This window comes from Myotis nattereri (assembly GCF_964212035.1).
Source record: "Myotis nattereri genome assembly, chromosome: 2".
Lineage (NCBI taxonomy): Eukaryota > Metazoa > Chordata > Mammalia > Chiroptera > Vespertilionidae > Myotis > Myotis nattereri.
Window position 1 is genome coordinate 199,990,554 of NC_138076.1, and position 19,528 is coordinate 200,010,081.

The 19,528-nt window shown below is 36.8% G+C and overlaps 1 protein-coding gene across 1 annotated transcript in view; it reads left to right on the plus strand.

The window, feature by feature from the left end:
• SCYL2 (SCY1 like pseudokinase 2) overlaps nucleotides 1-18,522 on the plus strand; it is a 53,589-nt gene extending 35,067 nt beyond the window's left edge. The window contains exons 12-18 of the mRNA XM_081083236.1: nucleotides 2,551-2,683; nucleotides 5,038-5,156; nucleotides 11,552-11,652; nucleotides 13,476-13,542; nucleotides 13,685-13,777; nucleotides 14,764-14,883; nucleotides 16,143-18,522. Of these exons, the coding sequence (XP_080939362.1) occupies nucleotides 2,551-2,683; nucleotides 5,038-5,156; nucleotides 11,552-11,652; nucleotides 13,476-13,542; nucleotides 13,685-13,777; nucleotides 14,764-14,883; nucleotides 16,143-16,787 (1,278 nt within the window). The 3' untranslated portion in view covers nucleotides 16,788-18,522. The remainder of the gene's footprint in view (nucleotides 1-2,550; nucleotides 2,684-5,037; nucleotides 5,157-11,551; nucleotides 11,653-13,475; nucleotides 13,543-13,684; nucleotides 13,778-14,763; nucleotides 14,884-16,142) is intronic.
• Nucleotides 18,523-19,528: the final 1,006 nt, after the last annotated feature.

Sequence of the window (19,528 nt, forward strand, 5' to 3'; positions counted from 1 at the left end):
TGATGTATAATTTTACAGTAGTACGTCCCTGATCTTATTCATTATCCCCTAATTTTGAGTGCTTTAATATGAAATTTGAGTACTTTTTTTTTCTTAATCCTTTTCTGCTTTAATTCACTATTTTGATGGTAGTTTTAAAGTAATCATGAGAGTTTAACTTGGTGTATAAGCCTAAACATTTTTTGAATGACTTTTATAAACTGCCTTTATTTTTAGTCATCTATTCTAAATATTTTTATGCCTCACTTTTGGCTTACTTTCAAAAAAGAGTAAAGGGTACAATAAAATATAAATTAATAAGAGTATCAATGGGGAAAATAGTTGTGCTAAAAAGTCTAGACTAGAGTAAGGGTGGTTGTCTCCTTGAATACAGAATTTTAATACCAAGTTATTTGGTAGTCAGGGTGGTAGGATAAATAACAAAGTTCTCGTGATCTCATATTGGAGGCAATAAATGTGCCCAACCTTTCCTCTAACTCTGAATCATAAGAATGATCTCATTGATATTTCTTTATAGAAGTAACATTAAATTCTCTTTTCGCCGCAAATACCAGCTTTAGAAAAAAGAGAGAAATGTTCTTCCTTCACCTGGTCAGTTCTTATTTTGATGTTTAATAATGGCCATAGCATTAAATTTGCATTTAGAAAAGATAGTTCTTTGGAGAGCTCATCAATTTTGGGGGGGGGGGGGGCGCTGAAATGTGAATTTAAATAAAAGTAAATATAGCTTAATATATTTATAGGCAAAATAAGTTTAAATGGTAAATACTTTTACATTACAGCCATCTAATCCATTTTAGTTCATGTATTTTTGTTTTATTTATTTTTGTTTTTCTGTTTGGCAGAAAGACTCTGAGATGAAAAACAACACTAAAGTAGGAAAAAAATATAATTGTTTACTGAAATGAACTTGTATGAAATGAAGTAAAAAAATGAGTTCTTATTCTGACTCTGCTACTAATTCTTGTACCCTTAGGCAAGTCACTGTACCTCTCTGAGTGTTTGTCTTCATCAACATTAAAAGAATTTGAAATGCAGTCCATTTCTCTGAAATTTTCTAATTTTAAGATTAAATTTTCAGACTACATAATAGTAATATATGCTTAAAACTCAGTTTTCAAAATGCCCTTTTAAAAATCACATAGTATTTTATGGCAGCATACACGTTGTTAAAATAGATTTTCTAGTTGAGTTCTAAGTACGTATGCAGTGAGGTGGGAAGCATGGGTACTTAAATAATCTGTAATGCCCGGGGATGTTTATATCCCCTTTAAACATGCCAGCTGAACCCTTAAAGGCATGCTGTTTATAAGGAATTATAATGAATGGATTTAGAACAGTAACTGAAATGGATTTGCATTTTATATTATCATATTCAGTGCTCTTACCTTCACAGTGGCAAATGTGAATGCTGGAATTGCATTCGTAGACGTAGATCTCTAAGGTTTAAATATGCTAGGAAATTCCTAAAATGTGAATCATGAGTTAAAGTTATATTTTAATACAGTTTCCTGAAAATAAAGAAGAAATAAATTCTATGCAGAGATAGATAAAATACTCCAAGAGCTCTATTTCTTCATGACTCACCTGACTAATATTTTATATATCATGAAAGAAAATAAAAGTAAACTTTTTTTAGTTCATATGTCTTTGTGTATATCTATACACATACGTACATATATTAAGAATGCAGCAATTCCTGTTATTAAACTAAGAGCAAGTTTAGCCTTTAGATATAATTTTGAATTTATAAAATCCCTTGTGTTTGGGTTTCAGAAAACAATTACACATTATTTTTCAGAAAAATATTTTCATCTTTCTTGCAGAAATAGTACTTTTTAAACTAAACTGTTTTCTGCTGTTCTTAGTTTACTTCTTTTTTATTTTTAATAAATGGAGTTTTATTGATAAGATCCTGGCTCAGAGTATTCTGTCTTTACAAATTCCAGCTAAAAAAATAAAGTGTGAAATATTTACCAAAATAATCAAGTGAATGATAGAATTTTTATAAAAGAGTTCCTGAATATCAGATTTTAATAACTATTAAGAATATACTTAGAAACAGAAAATTTTATGTAGGACAAATATAGATTCTCTTTGCATGTTAAAATATTTAGTTAAAGAATGAATTGAACCTGAGTTACAGAAAAATACTGGAAGCCCAGTAAAATTGATTACTTGGTGGGAGAATGTAGTCCTTTTTATGACTCAGATGCCCCAAAGAAATGGTCTTAGTACAGTAAACACATATACTAGTAGTAAAGCTTCTTAAGTCCTAATTCACTTTATTTAAAATGATACAAAACTGAAGTTAATCCATGCCGTTAGCTAATTAGTATCCTGGTAAAGCCATCATAAATTTTTTCTGAAACAAGTCAGGGGAGTTAGTAAATATGTGAATTTCTTTTATTAATAAAGGATGAGAACTTTTAAACCTACTTTTATTCTTGAGTTATTTTTAACATACCTATATGAAGATTAAATACTTAAATATTTTGTTCTATATCACAAGGACTTTAAATGACTAATTCAATTTACCTCTTTTAATAGGTTCGTGTAAATTCATTAGTATGCTTAGGAAAGATTTTGGAATACTTGGATAAGTGGTTTGTACTTGATGATATCCTGCCCTTCTTACAACAAATTCCATCCAAGGAACCTGCAGTCCTCATGGGGATTTTAGGTAGCTGAAAACTTACTGTCATTTGATACTACTTTATCATTTTACAGTCATGCAAATACATTTTTCACTCTATAGGACCATTGTACTCTACTTTCACATATATAGCATTCAGTAATTGGAGAATGATGGGATAAATGCCATGATATAACTTTTCTTTGTGTTAATTTTAGCAAAAGCAGTAGAACCTTTACGTTTACAAAGGAATAAGACATTTGGGAATTCTAGCTTCACAAATACCATAATAACATATAGTTTGCCCTGTAAAATGGTACTAAAAAAGAGAGGCAAACAAAGCTACTTGAAATACTGATACTAGTCTTACTAGTCTTAATGTTTATTTGGTACCCAATTTGTAAGAGGCACTATGCTAACTATTTTCTCTGCATTATCATATTTTGTACTTTCCCAAATCCAATGAGATATTGATACTATTATTTCTGTTTTACAATAGTAAACTGAGGCTCAGAAGTGAAGTAAGTTCTTAAAGAAAGAATACACAACTGATAAGTGATGGAACTGGTTTGGTTTTTTGTTTGTTTTAAATTCTCACCCGAGGATATTTTTTCCATTGATATTTAGAGAGTGTAGAAGGAAGGGAGGAGGGAGAGAGAGAGAAGACCATCTATGGGGAGACAACACATCAATGGGTTGCCTCACACACGCCCCGACCGGGGCTGGGGATTGAACCTGGAACCCAGGTACATGTTTTTTGTTGTTGTTGTTTTTAAAATATATTTTATTGATTTTTTACAGAGAGGAAGGGAGAGGGATAGAGAGTTAGAAACATCGATGAGAGAGAAACACCATTCGGCTGCCTCCTGCACAGTCCCCACTGGGGATGTGCCCGCAACCAAGGTACATTCCCTTGACCGGAATCGAACCTGGGACCCTTGAGTCCGCAGGCCGACGCTCTATCCACTGAGCCAAACTGGTCAGGGCCAGGTACATGTTTTTGACTGGGAATCCAACCTGTGAACCTTCAGTGCTTCAGATGACACTCTAATCACTGAGCAACACCAGCCAGGGTTGGTTTTTAATTTATATATGTTTAAATCTTAAGCACTGTTTCTCTGCTAAGTGATGTGCTGATAAAGCATATTAGCCTTATGGCATGTTTTATTCTATCAGCATAATTACAGATTACTATGTCAAGAACTCTGAAATTGTTTGTGAACAGTTAAAGTTATGAGAGTACAATCTGGAAATGCCGGAGGTCTACTCTACTAAGAGAAGCAGACATAATTATGAAATCACAAAAACAATTAAAAGTTCACTTGTTACTAAATTGAAGTTTGTCGTTAATTTTGAAGAAAAACTATATTACTCAGCCATGTATTTTTAACACCTGTAATAGTGTCTGGTCTATAGAAAGCCCTCAGTAAATATTTGCAGGAATGGTCAGCAAGTAATTTATTGTGGACCTTTGGAAACTTAGCACTTTTGGGATATGGCATGAAACTTGTGAACTCAAAGAAATTAGTCTTCTTGAGAAGGTGTTTGTAATAGTGGAAAGAGCCCTAGTCCCAATCTGTTTCTTCATCTATCAAATGAGGATGAAAATAGCATCATTATAAGTGGAGTCCTGTGAGAATTCAGGGAGAAAACTGAAGAGAAAGTAATTAACATAGTGCCTAACAAACAAGCATTCAGTACGTTCACAATAAAGTTATTCTTTCAGTATATAAGTAAAGTGTACATTAACAGAATAATAGGAGATGGTGTGCTACTAGTTTTGGATTATATGCGAAATGCTTACAACACAAAAACATTTAGAGAACGAGGAGTAAATGTGCTCTGTTGACCAAATGCAGGGTTTGTGAGTAGTTGTAACCAGTAGTCTTGAAGGTCCAGTAAATTGGTGAGACAATGGAGGAGGGTTGTGTGGAGATGAATTAAATTATTAAGGTTCAAACATGTTGAGTGTCATTGGTTAAAGATGTGAATAAATGTGTAGGAGCTCTACCTATACACTTTGAAGTAGATGTCTCTACTTGAGTGAGAGGTCTGAAATATATACCTAAATGTTTTCAGGGTAGAGGGCATTCTGTAATATTCCTGCTGCACTATAAGAACTATACTTCGTTCTGATAGACTTTTAATGTTATGCTATTATTACATGTGCTCTTAAACCAAAGACTACAGGATAAATATGTCCTGGTGTTTAAATCTAAACCAATGACAAAGCTGAAATCATTCTATATGCCATATGTAAGAGCATCCTCATCCTAAGCACTGATAAGGAAACATTTGTAGCTAAACTTATTGTCAAGAGATTTCATGTAGATAAGCTGTTTTCCTGATTTCTATTAATTAGTGGTATTGAATTATAAAATTTTCTTATTCTTTTCTATCAGGCATTTACAAATGTACTTTTACTCATAAGAAGTTGGGAATCACCAAAGAGCAGCTGGCTGGAAAAGTATTGCCTCATCTGATTCCTCTGAGTATCGAAAATAATCTTAATCTCAACCAGGTAGGAGGAGTTTTGTGCTTCATTCACTTTATTCAGCTTACTGTTTTTTGGCATTAAATAGCCTACCTAATAAAAGAGTAATATGCAAATTGACCATCATTCCAACACACAAGATGGCCACCCCCATGTGGACACAAGATAGCTGCCACAAGATTGCTGGCAGGTGAGGGCAGTTGTGGGCGATCAGGTCTGCAGGGGAGGGCAGTTGGAGTAAACCCAGCCCTGCAGGGGAGGGCTGTTGGGGGAGACCCAGCCCTGTAAGGGAGGGCAGCTGGGGGGGATCCTGGTCTGCAGGGGAGGGCAGCTGGGGGGAGCCAGGCCTGTAGGGGAGGGCAGTTGGGGGCAACCAGGCCTGCAAGGGAGGGCAGTTGGGGGCAACCAGGCTGTCAGTGGAGGGCAGTTATGGGTGATCAGACTGGCAGGAGGGCAGTTAGGGGCAATTGGGCCAGCACGGGAGCAGTTAGGTGTCGATCAGGCTGGCAGAGGAGTGGTTAGGGGCAATCAGGCAGGCAGGCAGGTGAGCAGTTGGGAGCCAGCAGTCCTGGATTGTGAAAGGGATGTCCGACTGCCCATTTAGGCCTGATCCCACTGGGCAGTCAGACATCCCTTGAGGGGTCCTAGATTAGAGATGGTGCAGGCTGGGCTGAGGGACACACCTCCCCACCCCTGTGCACGAATTTCATGCACCGGGCCGTACATATTTGTATTAGTAAAACAAGGAAAACTGTGTCACAGAGTTAAGTGAAAGCTTGTGAGTTTGAAGTAAGGGGTATGTGAGGTGGAAGGCTGGATTATTGGAAGCTTCGTTGGGAGATAGTAAATGAGCAGAATGTTGAAAGATGTATAGGATTTGGGGCTACTTTACATTTGGGGCTGGGAAGTAGACATGAACGAAGAAATATTAATATAATGTGTCTGGGGTATGTATTCATTATTGCTCCATAGCAAGTCACCATAAACTTGATGGTTTAAAACAACAGGCACTTATCTCACAGTTTCTGTGGGTCGGCCAAACCAGAGCCTGGGTTCTCTGCTCAGATTCTCTTACTTCTGCCATCAAAGGCTAGGTCTCACCTGAAGGCTCGGCTGGTGTCAGGATCTGCCTCTAAGCTCATTACATGGCTGTTGATAGGATTCAGTTCCTTTTGGGCTGGTGGACTGAGGGCCTCAGTCGCTAGCTCTCCGTTAGATGGATGCAACTGTCAATTCCTTGCTTCATGGATCTCTGCAACATGGAAACTTGTTTTATCAAAGCCAGGAAGAGAGGGAATCTGCTAGGAAGACGGAAATTACAGTCTTATGAAGTAATCAAGGAAATGACATTCCATTACCTTTGCCGTGCTCTGTTGGTTACAGGCAGATCACAGGCCCTGTCAGTGTTCAAAGGCGGAGGCCCGAAGGCATGAGGAGCAGCATGAAGTGACAGGGAACAGTTCTATCCTATCTGCCACTGGGAATGAAGAATTAATTTGAACCTGTAATACAGTAGGGGAGTAGTGATATGATAAATTAGTCTAGAATAGGTATGATTTAGATAGTCAAACTTTCAAAGTATGATAACTGTTTGAGCAAAGGCGTAATGTGTTCAAAGAGTATTATAAAATTGCCTCTCTGCATACCTTTATCACTGTAGTTATCACAGTATGTACTTATGTGCCTGATTGTCCTGGAAGGCGGGTTTTTATAGCTTATTCTTTAATATATCTTCAGCAGTTAGTGCAGTGCCAGAAACAAAAATATTTATTAAGAGAAAATTTGAGATACAGAGTAATGGCATAGTTTGTTCACCACAGAACTAATGGTTAATGGAAAAGACTGGGAAATATTACTTACTGTTAAACTGAGTTCAGAAATGGATAGGCAGGCAAGATTCGGAATTAAGGACTGAAAGTGAATTAGAGCAAAGCTGGGAGTTAATCAAGAGAGCTTTGGGCATAAGGGGACAGTGCTGAGTGAATGGAATTTTGGAATTAGAAAAATATATGACATGAATCAGACCCCAAATTTCATTGAAGTGGTAGGGTAAGCCTCTGAAAGTTTATGTTCCTAGATTTTAGTTTTGGGCTTTGTTACATGGTGAAGTGGGGGGTCCTTTTCCCCACTGGGTGCTGGGGGTGTAGTCCTTACAGTATCTTGAGAAAAGAATTTTCTAAGACTTGCACAGGAGAATGAGTGGTTTTTATTTGCCTGGAATTACATCTCTAGATTTCCAAGGTACCATTCCCCTTAGTACAGTCATAGAAGATATATAGCTGGGGTTTCAGTAAAGCTAAAAGCAAAGCCAGTGTCCAGAGTTTCCTTTCCGTGTTGGAGCTGGGTCCAGTTCAGCATCAGGCTAGTTGCAGTCCATTAGTCCATTGTGTGTGGGGTTTACATGGCCGTGGGCCATGTGGGTGAGTGCAAGGGAGCTCCACAAGCCCAGAGTCACATAAGTCCCAAGAGCATAAGAGAGCAAGCTTCTTTGTTCAGAGAATTAAGTATCCCAAATTTTTGCGCCCTTGCAGTGGCCACCCCCATTCTGGCCAGCCACCTCTGTCCCTTCTGATTGATAGCAAGCTAGTCCCCCCAGCTTTACTGGGTATGTATATATCTTCCCTTTGTTGGACCCCTGGGATGGTAAAGTTGTAGTTTCCTGGTAAAGCTGCCTAAATGACATGCTTGTAATATCTGGCTTCCACTTGCTCCTTTCCTATTATTAATAACTAGGTGAATTACAACCGTTTCAGCTTATTAAGTTTCTTTGTATCTTGGATGACACGGTTGAGGTTATGATTGTCAAAAAAGGGACAAAGTGAATGTTGAGGAAAAATTAAGATGCTCATAATGTCCAAAATAGTCTTCAACTTTGGGTTATTTCTGTTCTTATATTTATTATTTAAAATATTCCCAAATGCTTGTTTTAGGATATATAATTTCATTTGAAATGTGGTGTTAGATTTTTTCAGGTTTATGGATGATTTTTTTAGGGGCCTATTTTCATCAACAGAAATATTTTGATTCATACCTTATGGCATTTTACAATAGTTAGTGGTCTAACTTAGAGTGCTCGCTTTTCTGTATATTTTATGGATAGAGTTCCTAATTCAAGACTCTTCTGTCAGTTCTGATGTAAAATAATCTAAGTATATTATGCATTATGTGAAAACGATAAAGTAACTTAGGAAAATACATATTTAGCATTTGATGGAAAAACAGGAAATTTCACACAGCAATTAAAACACAATCACAACCGTGTTTGGGAGTGTTTCAAAGACTGCTCCAGATTCAGTGAGTCCCTAGGACAGCGGTTCTCAACCTGTGGGTCGCGACCCCTTTGGCGGTCGAAGGACCCTTTCACAGGGGTCGCCTAAGACCATCCTACATATCAGGTATTTACATTACGATTCATAACAGTAGCAAAATTACAGTTATGAAGTAGCAACGAAAATAATTTTATGTTTGGGTCACAACATGAGGAACTGTATTTAAAGGGCCAGAAGGTTGAGAACCACTGCCCTAGGAGGCCTCAGGCCTCAGCATAAAATTGTATTCATGGGTGATTCCTTTCTCTCTCTCTCTCTTCCTTCCTTTTCCTCTTTCTCTTTTAAATCTCACCCAAGGAGTGAGGATATTTTCCCCATTGCTTTTCAGATCCAATGAAGGGAGGGAAGGAGAGAGAGAAATATCGATGTGAGAGAGAGACACATCGACTGGTTGCCTCCTGCATGTGCCCTGATTAGGGGCAAGGAGCAAACTGCCACCCACTGAGCCACTCTGGCCAGAGTGAATGGGTGATTTCTTATGGTAAAAGATTATAAAGCAAAATCAGCAAAGGGAGAAGGCAAAGTAGGGGCTGGGGGTCAGGCTCAAGCTTCCAGAGACATCTGCTGGAGCCACAAAGGATGCGCTTAATTTCCCCGGGTAATGAGTTGTGAAGGTATGTGTGAAATGTTGCCAACCAGAGAAGCTCATTTGACTCAGTGCCTGGATTTTTATTGGGAGCTGATCAATAACACCCTTTGCCTGTCATGTACTCAAGTTCAGACTCCCAGAAGAAAAGCAGGTGTTTAGCATAAAACATATTCTTTGTGCAGTTAGGCTCAGTTTGCCACTATCATCAGTTAATGGGTGGAACCTGCTAAGTTCCTGGACACCAGCCAAAGGCCAACCTCGTAAGCAGGCCTTGCAAGGAGAGCAGTGCAGGCCTATGTTAACTCTTGCACCAACTACATGCAATGTGGATGACTGTCAGAACATAATGCTGAGCAAATGAAGGTAGACATAGAAGAGGATTGAAAAAACAGCCAAAACTACGTGCTAGAAGCCAGACTAGTGTTTACTCACAGGGTGTGTGTAGGCTGGGCAGTAAATGACTAGAAGAGAGCAGAAGGAATCTCTGGGGGGCTGCCAATGTTCTGTTTCTTCATATGGCTCCTGGTTAAGTTCAGTTTGTGAATTTTTTGAGATGTGCACTTATATGTATATTTTTCTGTTAGTATGTTATACTTCATTAAAAAGTTTTAAAAACTAATTAGCAGAGAGTCAGTCATAGTAAGGAAACATGCCTTTTGTTACTCTCCTGGTAAGACAAAGGATAAAGGGATGGTAGAGCATGGTGAGAGGCAATGCAATGTAGAAAAGAGCTAAGCTTTGGAGACACAATATGAATTCTACTTATGCCATGTAAGTTATTTAATATCTCTGAGTAAGTTACCTGAGGACATGCTTATTGATTTTAGAGAGAGGGGAAGCTAGAGAGACATAGATGTGAGAGGGAAACAGGATTGGTTATCTCCTGACTGTGCCCTGACCGGAGATTGGACCTGAAACCTTTTCAGTATAGGGGCCAATTCTTTTTTTTTTTTTTTTTTTTTTTTTAGAGAGGAAGGGAGAGGGATAAAGAGTTAGAAACATTGGTGAGAGAGAAACATCGATCAGCTGCCTCCTGCACACCTCCTATTGGGGATGTGCCCGCAACCAAGGTACATGCCCTTGACTGGAATCGAACCCGGGACCTCTAAGTCCACAGGCCGACGCTCTATCCACTGAGCCAAACCGGTTTCGGCCAGTATAGGGGCCAATTCTCCAACCAGCTGAGCTACACCAGCCAGGGCATTTGGTTTCTCTCTTGCTGAGCCTGAGTTTCCTCATTTATAAAATAGAAATGTTAATAAGTCAACTTTGAAGGGTTGTGAGGATTAATGAAATAGTGTACCAGTATGTATAAGCACTCAGCACAAAGATGTAGTTATGAGATTTGGGGAGGGGAAGAAAGCATCTAGATTTTTCCTATAATATATGGTATCCTCCTATATAATAAAAGGGTAATATGCAAATTGACTGAACGGTGGAATGACCAGTTGCTATGATGCACACTGACCACCAGGGGGCAGACACTCAATGCAGGAGCTGCCCCCTGGTGGTCAGTGTGATCCCACAGGGGGAGTGCCACTCAGCCAGAAGCCAGGCCGATGGTTGGCAACAGCAGCGGTGGTGCCTGGAGCCTCTCCTGCTTCCGTGGCAGCACTAAGGATGCCCGACTGCCATCAGTCAGACATCCCCCAAGGGCTCCCAGTCTGCGAAAGAGTGTAGGCCGGGCTAAGAGTGTGCCCCCCCCCCCCCCCCCCCGAATGTCGTGCACATGCACTGGGCCTCTGGTTATTTAAATAAATTGTTTATGATGATCCTGAAGGGATTATGTACATTTATTTAGTATTTCTTTTTTAAAATATATTTTTATTGATTTCAGAGAGAAAGGGAGAGGGAGAGAGAGAGAAACATCAATGATGAGAGAGAATCATTGATTGGCTGCTTCCTGCACGATCCCTACTGGGGATCAAGCCAACAACCCAGGCATGTGCCCTCAACTGAAATCAAACCTGGGACCATTCAGTTCGCAGGCCGACGCTCTATCCACTGAGCCAAATCAGCTAGGGCATCTTAGTATTTCTAACTTTTTAGAAAACAAGGCTTACTTTGTCCAAACAGTTTTATAATAATCTGAATATATGGTAATATTTTTTCTTCATTATTAAGCAGATTGCTTCTAGATATGCACAAATTTTGATGTTCTATTTTGGATTCTAGGAAAATCAATATGTAATAACTGCTGGGGATGAATTTATATGAGACCCATGAATAATAGCTGTTAGACAAGCAGGATATAAAATTAATTGAGACATGTTTTCTGGAACTTAAAAGTCTCATCAACTATAAACACCACCATACTAAGATATTGTGAAAACTTGCTATGATATGCTGAATTTAAATATACTTTTTGTGACATCAATACTATGAATAGGTCATATTCTGGTGAAAATAGAGGATATTATGTTTCACTTGCTGAATTATTTTATTAGATAACATTTGTTGCTAACTTGAAACATTATAACCTTGTCAACTTCTTGATATACCAGTTCAATTCGTTCATTTCCGTCATTAAAGAGATGCTTAATAGATTGGAGTCTGAACATAAGACTAAACTGGAGCAACTTCATATAATGCAAGAACAGCAGAAGTAAGTAGGTGGCATGGGAATTTTGTGTGGTTAAGTGTGAGATTAAATTTATCTAATGATTAATTTTCTGAAATACGAACTAGAAAAAATGATGGATTTTAGCTTGATTATATATCAAACATTAAAAAAAAAAAATCCCAGCATATTAAATTGAACTAAGTTAGACTGTTGTTGAAAATCTAATGTTATTTCTGAGTACAAAAGTATAATAATATGATACAATCTTAGCATTTTCTCTACATAGAGAAAATTCTGTTTCTAAGAACATCTCTGATCGGCATTACCTGCTGGTGCTGTAAACTCAGGGTGTTGATCATCAAGAGCACCACTTATAAATGTTTTTCAAATCTATTAAACCTTAGTGTTTTAATTTCCCCCTTCCTCTTTTCTCTAACCCCAGAAACATTTATTGAACATTCATTTTATGTTCAAAGGAAGAAGGGGAAGTTACGCACTGGAGAATGCCAGTTTATTAAAATCAATTCTTTGCTATATTCTTTGCTCCAGGGGGAAAACACACACACATGGTTTTAGGATACTTGTTAAACTTTGACCATAAGCCAAAGACATCTGACAATCAGTAAAATTGTTATCAGTTGTGAGCAAGGTTCCCAAATAGAAACTCCTTAGCTTCTACCCCAATGTAAGATGAAGGCTTATGGAAGTAAATGCACAAGGTGTATTGTAGAATGATGTGAAATAGCCTTGTGTGCTCTAACTATTCTGTGATCTATAATAATAAAAGCGTAATATGCTAATTGGACTGGACGTCCTTCTGGACAAAGCCGGGGCAGCGAGGGAAGCCTGGGTCCAGGTGCCTGCTGGCGGCTGGAGGATAAGCCCGGGTCCCGGGTGCCAGAGGGAAGCCAGTGCTGGCAGCCGGGGAAGGAAGGCCTACTCTTGCACGATTTTCGTGCGTTGGGGCTCTAGTATGTATATATTTATGATGCTTGATCGATTGACTATATAAACATAGAAACCCTGAAAAATAATTTTTAAAAATTTATAACAAATTTTTAATATCTAGCATTTATACTTAAGGTATAAATGAACCTTCTCTTTTTCTTATTTATTTATTTTTCTTTATTGATTAAAGTATTACCTATGTGTCCTTAACCCCCCATTGCCCCCCCGCACCCCACTCCCTCTTTTTCTTTTTCCAATATAAATCCTATCTTTTTTCAAAAAAATGTATTTTATTGATTTTCCACAGAGAGGAAGGGAGAGGGATAGAGAGCTAGAAACATCGATGAGAGAGAAACATCGATCAGCTGCCTCCCACACACCCCCCACTGGGGATGTGCCCACAACCGAGGTACATGAGGTACATGCCCTTGACCGGAATCAAACCCAGGACCCTTGAGTCCGCAGGTCGACGCTCTGTCCACTGAGCCAAACGGGTCAGGGCTAAATCCTATCTTTTTTTCAAGGTCCACATCACAGTGATTATAGCATTTATTGTTAGAGTTACAGATTCTGAACTTTTCCTCATATTATATCTTATCTCTCAGTGTATAAACTGATGGTAAGAACCATGCTTGCCTGGTTTTAATACATCCTGAGTAAATTTTGCAGTAAATCCCAAATGTTGAGTTAAAAAAAAAAGACTTGTATACAAATGTTCATGGGGGGGGTGGGGGTTGGGCAAGCAGACATTACTACTAGTTAATAGTGAAAAATATTTATGACTCTTCTTAAAGAATGAAGTTGCATTTTGTTCAGGTTCTAATAAACTCCATGTGGTTGAATTAATTTCAGCATGCGTATTTAAAAAACATGCATTTCTTTTTATTGCTTTGTCATAATCATCAATTTTCCTGCAGATCTTTGGATATAGGAAATCAAAGGAATATTTCTGAAGAGGCAAAAGTTACAAATGTTGGATCTCAGGTATGAAGATATTTAGATTATTTAAGTTTTTGTAAAAAGTGCTTCACAGTGTGCTTCCTTTGGGGGCTTTTGATCTTGAAAAAGTAAAATCACAATATGTTTTTACGTCATTCAAGCAGTTGACTTTTTTCTATTTCATCAGATTGACAAAGTTTTTAACAACATTGGAGCAGACCTTCTGACTGGTGGTGAATCAGAAAATAAAGAGGATGTGTTACAGAATAAACATAAAAGAGTAAGTTTCTTTACTACTGTTCTCTTTATCATATATATATATATATACACATAAGTATATATATATTAGGGCTTCCTGTAAACCACAGACTTTTGTTGGGAAATAATGTTTAGCATCTTAACAAGAAACATTATGTATTTATTTTTATGAAATTTAAAAGTTATCAGTGGAACGTGAGCTGACCCATGTTGAAAATAAACATGCTTATGGTTTTTAGTTGCTTTATTACAGCCTGCCACATGGTAGCATTTCTAGATTGCCTAACTCCTTTGTTTTTTCTGCTGTACTTGGCCCGTGGGTAAATTCTATGTCTTTTTTCTGCTTCTGATTTTGAATAATAAACTATAAAATTATACTTTCCAGTTGAAATATTGGTTAGCATCCAATATAAAATACTACTTCAATTTTGAATTTCTGCTGAGGGCAGTTTTCCTCTTTTCATTCAACAAATGAGAATACCTATGTGTTTAAAGCCATTGTGGCTTTTCAAAATTGTAAGAGAACATATTGTGAGTTTATAGTTTAGCAAGGTTGGTAAAAGAAACAGACAAATGTTAAATTTGATGCAAGCATTGTGAAAGAAGCTGTTTACTTCTTCCTTTGCTTTTTTATGAATATTTTTGGAGTGAAATAGACTCAAGTTGAACAAGATCTCCTAATTTTGTAAAATGAAATCACCTAATCATATTCTCATTGTCTGTAAAAATATGATTTAATGAATGTTCTTAAAATAATATTTGTTTTCATACTAGAAATATTTTAGCACTGATTCTGTAACTTTCTGCCTAAAAATTATTTTTTGCAGTTTGTTTAAAGTTAATTCGAAATGTAACTTACCTGTAGCAATCACCAATACATGAGTAGTTTGTAAACTATTTGGTATTTTCAAACATACCAAGACGTACTTTACAAAAAAAGAAATCTTCTGTTTTATAAATGGAATTATGAAGTTGCCAGTTAATTTTTTTGTTTTGTTTTGTTTTAAGGCATCACTTACACTTGAAGAAAAACAAAAATTAGCAAAAGAACAGGAGCAGGCACAGAAGTTGAAAAGTCAGCAGCCTCTTAAACCCCAAGTACATACACCTGTTGCTCCAGTGAAACAGGTCAGAGTTCATTTGTTTTTTTTAAGCATACACTACTCTTAAGGAGTAAGGTAATAGAGAATTTAACCTGCTTATTGGGGTTTGTATAAAAATGTATTGTAAAGAATACTTTATTTAACATGCAGTTTCTGAGAAGTATGGGCATAAAGGATTTTCCAACAACTCCTCAATAGCCTGCCTGGTGGATAATGTTTTGTGATACTGCTTGTTACCAATAAAGAGGAAGCTAGATGAACAGGAGGTTATTTTTTAAAAAATATTAGGTCTTATGGTACTAATTCAACACTATTCACTTTGAAATGATTAGTAATATAATATGCATTTATGTATTTTTGACTAAAAAATAATTTTCAAATTTTGGTGTTTCAATTGTAGTTGGGCTTGTAACTTGGTTTAGGAATACTTTTTATGTATTTCCTGGTCAGGAATTATTTCCTGCTATTTTCTAGGCAGTGTTATATAGGTGCTGGTACTGTGGCAGTGAATAAAGTCCCTGCTTGTAGAGAGTGTACATTCCTTACTGGTTTCAGAAATAACTTTTTCTTCACAGGTTTCTTTAAATTATTTTTTGTTATCTTTTAATCTCTAAAATTCTGGAAAACATTTTTGTGCGTCAACATGCAAAATCCAGAATATTATTTTTTAAAAAATACATTTTTATTGATCTCAGAGAGGAAGGGAGAAGAAGAGAGAGATAGAAACATCAGTGATGAGAGAGAATCAGTGATTGGCTGCCTCCTGCACTGCCCATAGTGGGGACCAAGTCCGCAACCCAGGCATGTGCCCTTGACCTGAATCGAACCTGGGACCCTTCAGTCTGCAGGCTGACTCTCTTTCCACTGAGCCAAACTGGCTAGGGCTAGAATATTTTTAAATTACTTATGTAATAACAAAGAAAACAAGTTTTCACAAAATTTTGGTAGTGTTCACAATATAAAAATAAAAAAGTACCATTTTTGTTATAAAGATTTACTAATGAGAAGAATGCAGTTCTCTTTTGGGGGAGGTGGGGAAGACAACAATTCATTTGAGTTCAAAATTAGTGTTACCTATCACAAGTTAACTACAAATGTTCATCTGTGAAAAAACAAAAATATGTATTGATTGGTTGGATTTGGTCTGTGGCATGGTTTGCTAACTTGGTGTAGACTGTTGAGCTTAATTTTAACTTGTCCTTTATAATATAATCTATCAAATGATTATTAATTTAAAGTAATTTGTAATTCTTGGAGATGAAGTAATTCCCTCATATTTTTCAGACTAAGGACTTGACAGACACATTGATGGATAATATGTCATCTTTGACCAGCCTGTCTGTTACTGCCACTAAAAGTTCTGCTTCAAGTACCTTCACTTCTGTTCCTTCCATGGGCCTTGGCATGATGTTTTCTACACCAGTTGATAATACAAAGAGAAATTTGACAAATGGCCTAAATGCTAACATGGGCTTTCAGACCTCAGGATTCAACATGCCGGTTAATACAAACCAGAACTTCTTCAGTAGTCCAAGCACACCTGGAGTGACCACGATGACAATGGGAACACCTTCCACTTTGCCAAACTTCAATGCTGTGGGGGTTCCTCCTGCTGGTGCAAAGCAGACTCAACAAAGACCCCCAGATATGTCTGCTCTTAATAATCTCTTTGGCCCTCAGAAACCCAAAGTTAGCATGAACCAGTTATCACAACAGAAACCAAATCAGTGGCTTAATCAGTTTGCACCTCCTCAAGGGTCTCCAGGAATGGGCAGTTCAGTAATGGGAACACAAATGAACGTGATGGGACAATCTGCCTTTGGTATGCAAGCCAATCCTTTCTTTAACCCACAGAACTTTGCACAGCCACCAACTACTATGACCAGTAGCAGTTCAGCTAGCAGTGATTTAAAAGATCTATTTGGGTGAGGTGTATTGCTCCTGTTTTTAAAGGATTCAATTTAATCATGTGTGAACTGATTTACGTCTTTATATAATTGGCTTTGAGGCGCTATTTCTATGGGAAAATGAATGGTTCTAAGATAGAAAACACCTGTTTCTATGCCAGCATAGTGTAGTTGTTTGGACTCCTCTGACAGTAGAGTTTTTTAAAGCATTGAGGAATTTTTTTCCCTCTTACCATATTCTCTCGGGTTTTTAAAAGACCCAACCTGTACCAATCTCAAAGAGAAGATACCTGAGTACCTTGAATAGCAAAATTTTTTAATCAAATGTTTATTTTGCTTGTAAATCTTGTTGTTTAAAAAAAACTGAGTTGATGGTAATTGCAAATTTTACCTATTAAATACTACATGGTACATAGTCTGCCTTCACAAGTCATTAGTCTTCATTTTAATATGTGAAAAATCTTGATGCTGTGTTGAATTGTTTGCATTTAGTATGACTGAGTAAGAAAATAATAAGCATAGAGAAAAAGATTACTTTTTCCAATCTTATTTACTTCTCAGATGAACTAATGTTTAGTACAAAAGACTGAGCAAATACTGCAAAATTTAACTTAATATTGATTTCATTGGTTCAAACTAAAGGCATTATTAACCATCTCAAATGCAAATTAATCATTGTAAATTATATTTTAGCATGGTCTGCCTCAAATAGTAATGTATTTTTCTGTATTTCGTTGGATATATTTAGAGTCACTTTTTCCTATGGTGTCCAGACAGGAGAGGTATGTACTGATTTGTACATATATTTGACAAAGCTCCCTGATGTGATTTCCCGGAATACTGCCTTTATATTTCACTTGAATTCAAAATTCTGAGTTTGCAGTATATATGAATTGCATTTTCAAAAGGAGGTTTGTAAGAATTAAACTATATTTAATGAGTAAACATTTGAGATTTCTGCTGTATTGTTTCAACTGTAATAAACTTTACTTCTATAAAAATGAGCAGTTGTATCTTCTGGCTACCAAGAGATTGATTTGGAGTTTACCATGATAAAGTGTGACCTCATCAATTACTACAACTGAAGTTTGCTTCTTTTCTAGGAATTTCAGAAACCTTTTGTTTGAACGTTATAAATAGATATTTTTAGAAGGAAAGAATAAATTCTTCTAACAGGAAACATACTTTATTTTTCAAAGCCTTTCTCTGATATTTTTCTTTGATTATTCATTCAATCGCAGATGGAGCCTTATGTTATAAATGTGATTTTATTTTGTTAAATTATATGATGCCATTATATGATAACTTTAAAATCATCTTTCAGAGAAATATACATGTATTATAGTTGCTGCTGTAGAGTTTGTGGTTTTTTAAATATGAGACCAGCAATTTAAAATAAATCATATGCCATTTAGTGTGCTGATACTAAGTTTTCATTGAAATACATATGTATACACACACTAAATGTATCATTGACCAGACAGTACTTGATTATAAAGTGATGGTAATATTGATAGCGGCATTCAGTAAGAGCATAATTTAAAAAATAAAAAGTCAGCACCTGGCCAGTGTTGCTCCGTGGTTGGGCATCCACCCATGAACCAGGAGATCACCTTTCGCTTCTCAGTCGGGCCACATGCCTGGATTGTGGGCACAGTCCCCAGTAGGGGGCGTGCAGGAGGCAGCCAATCAATGATCCATTGTCTCTCATCATTGATGTTTCTATCCCTCTGTCCTTCTCCCTTCTCTCTGAAATCAATAAAAACATATTAAAAAAGTAAAAAGCCAGCTTTATATTGGGGTTCTGTAGGAGCTGTGTTTGGTTACATGGTTTTAGAAAAAGGACTCGAATGCTGAAGAAACAGCCAAGGAATCAAAAGCACTAGGAAGATCAAGTGTTTTGTCAGATCCGTTCACCTTGACCAGATTGTCTTGTTTGTAACAGTGTTGCCCTTGAGAAAGGGTTACACATGGAATAAAATTGCTTAATGTTAGGGTTGTTCTTTGTAACAGTTTAGTAGTCACTGTTTATTAGGAAATTGCTTTTTATTTTGTAAAACACCTTGATGTCAGTGTGTTGAACTTTTAGTTAGAAGGAAAGCTTAATGTCATAACATATACTTTGAACTTATAAGTATGGAATAAGTTATTTGAAAAAAAATATGTAATTCTCACATCTTGAAGTTTGCTCATTTATTGAGGTATTGGTGCTACATCTGTAGAAAAAATTTCCCTACACTTTATTTTCTTGAAGGTTTTTTATTTAAATCATTTCCATCAGTTGAACTGTTACCATTGCCTTTTTCTGTTGAGAAATTGCCTCTGAACAAGTTCTATATTTAGACTTTTATTTCAGTGTGAACAGAATTTTCAAAGTACTAGATCACCTTAAAATTATTTCAGATATTGACAGCATTTAAGTTTCTCGTACTTAGAGTAGAACATTGGTAAGTTAAAAAACACCTGTAGATAAAAATTGCAAGGAAGAGTCCCTTTTCTTTGAATTGGCTCTTCCAATGCTGAAGTGTGTGATATCTGTAGATGATGTACAAAGGAAATGGAAATAGACCATGTACTTGGTTGGGCTTGATTTGTTTGTTTTTGTTTTTATTTTGGAATGTTTATAACCCTTCTTTTCACCTGAATAAGTTAAGGGGAAGTAGTTTTTTGTTATGTTGTCTTTTTAACCTGTAAAATACCTCACATGATTGCTTTTACATATTAAAGGAAAAGATATATGTGAAGGCACCTGAGAGCAAACAG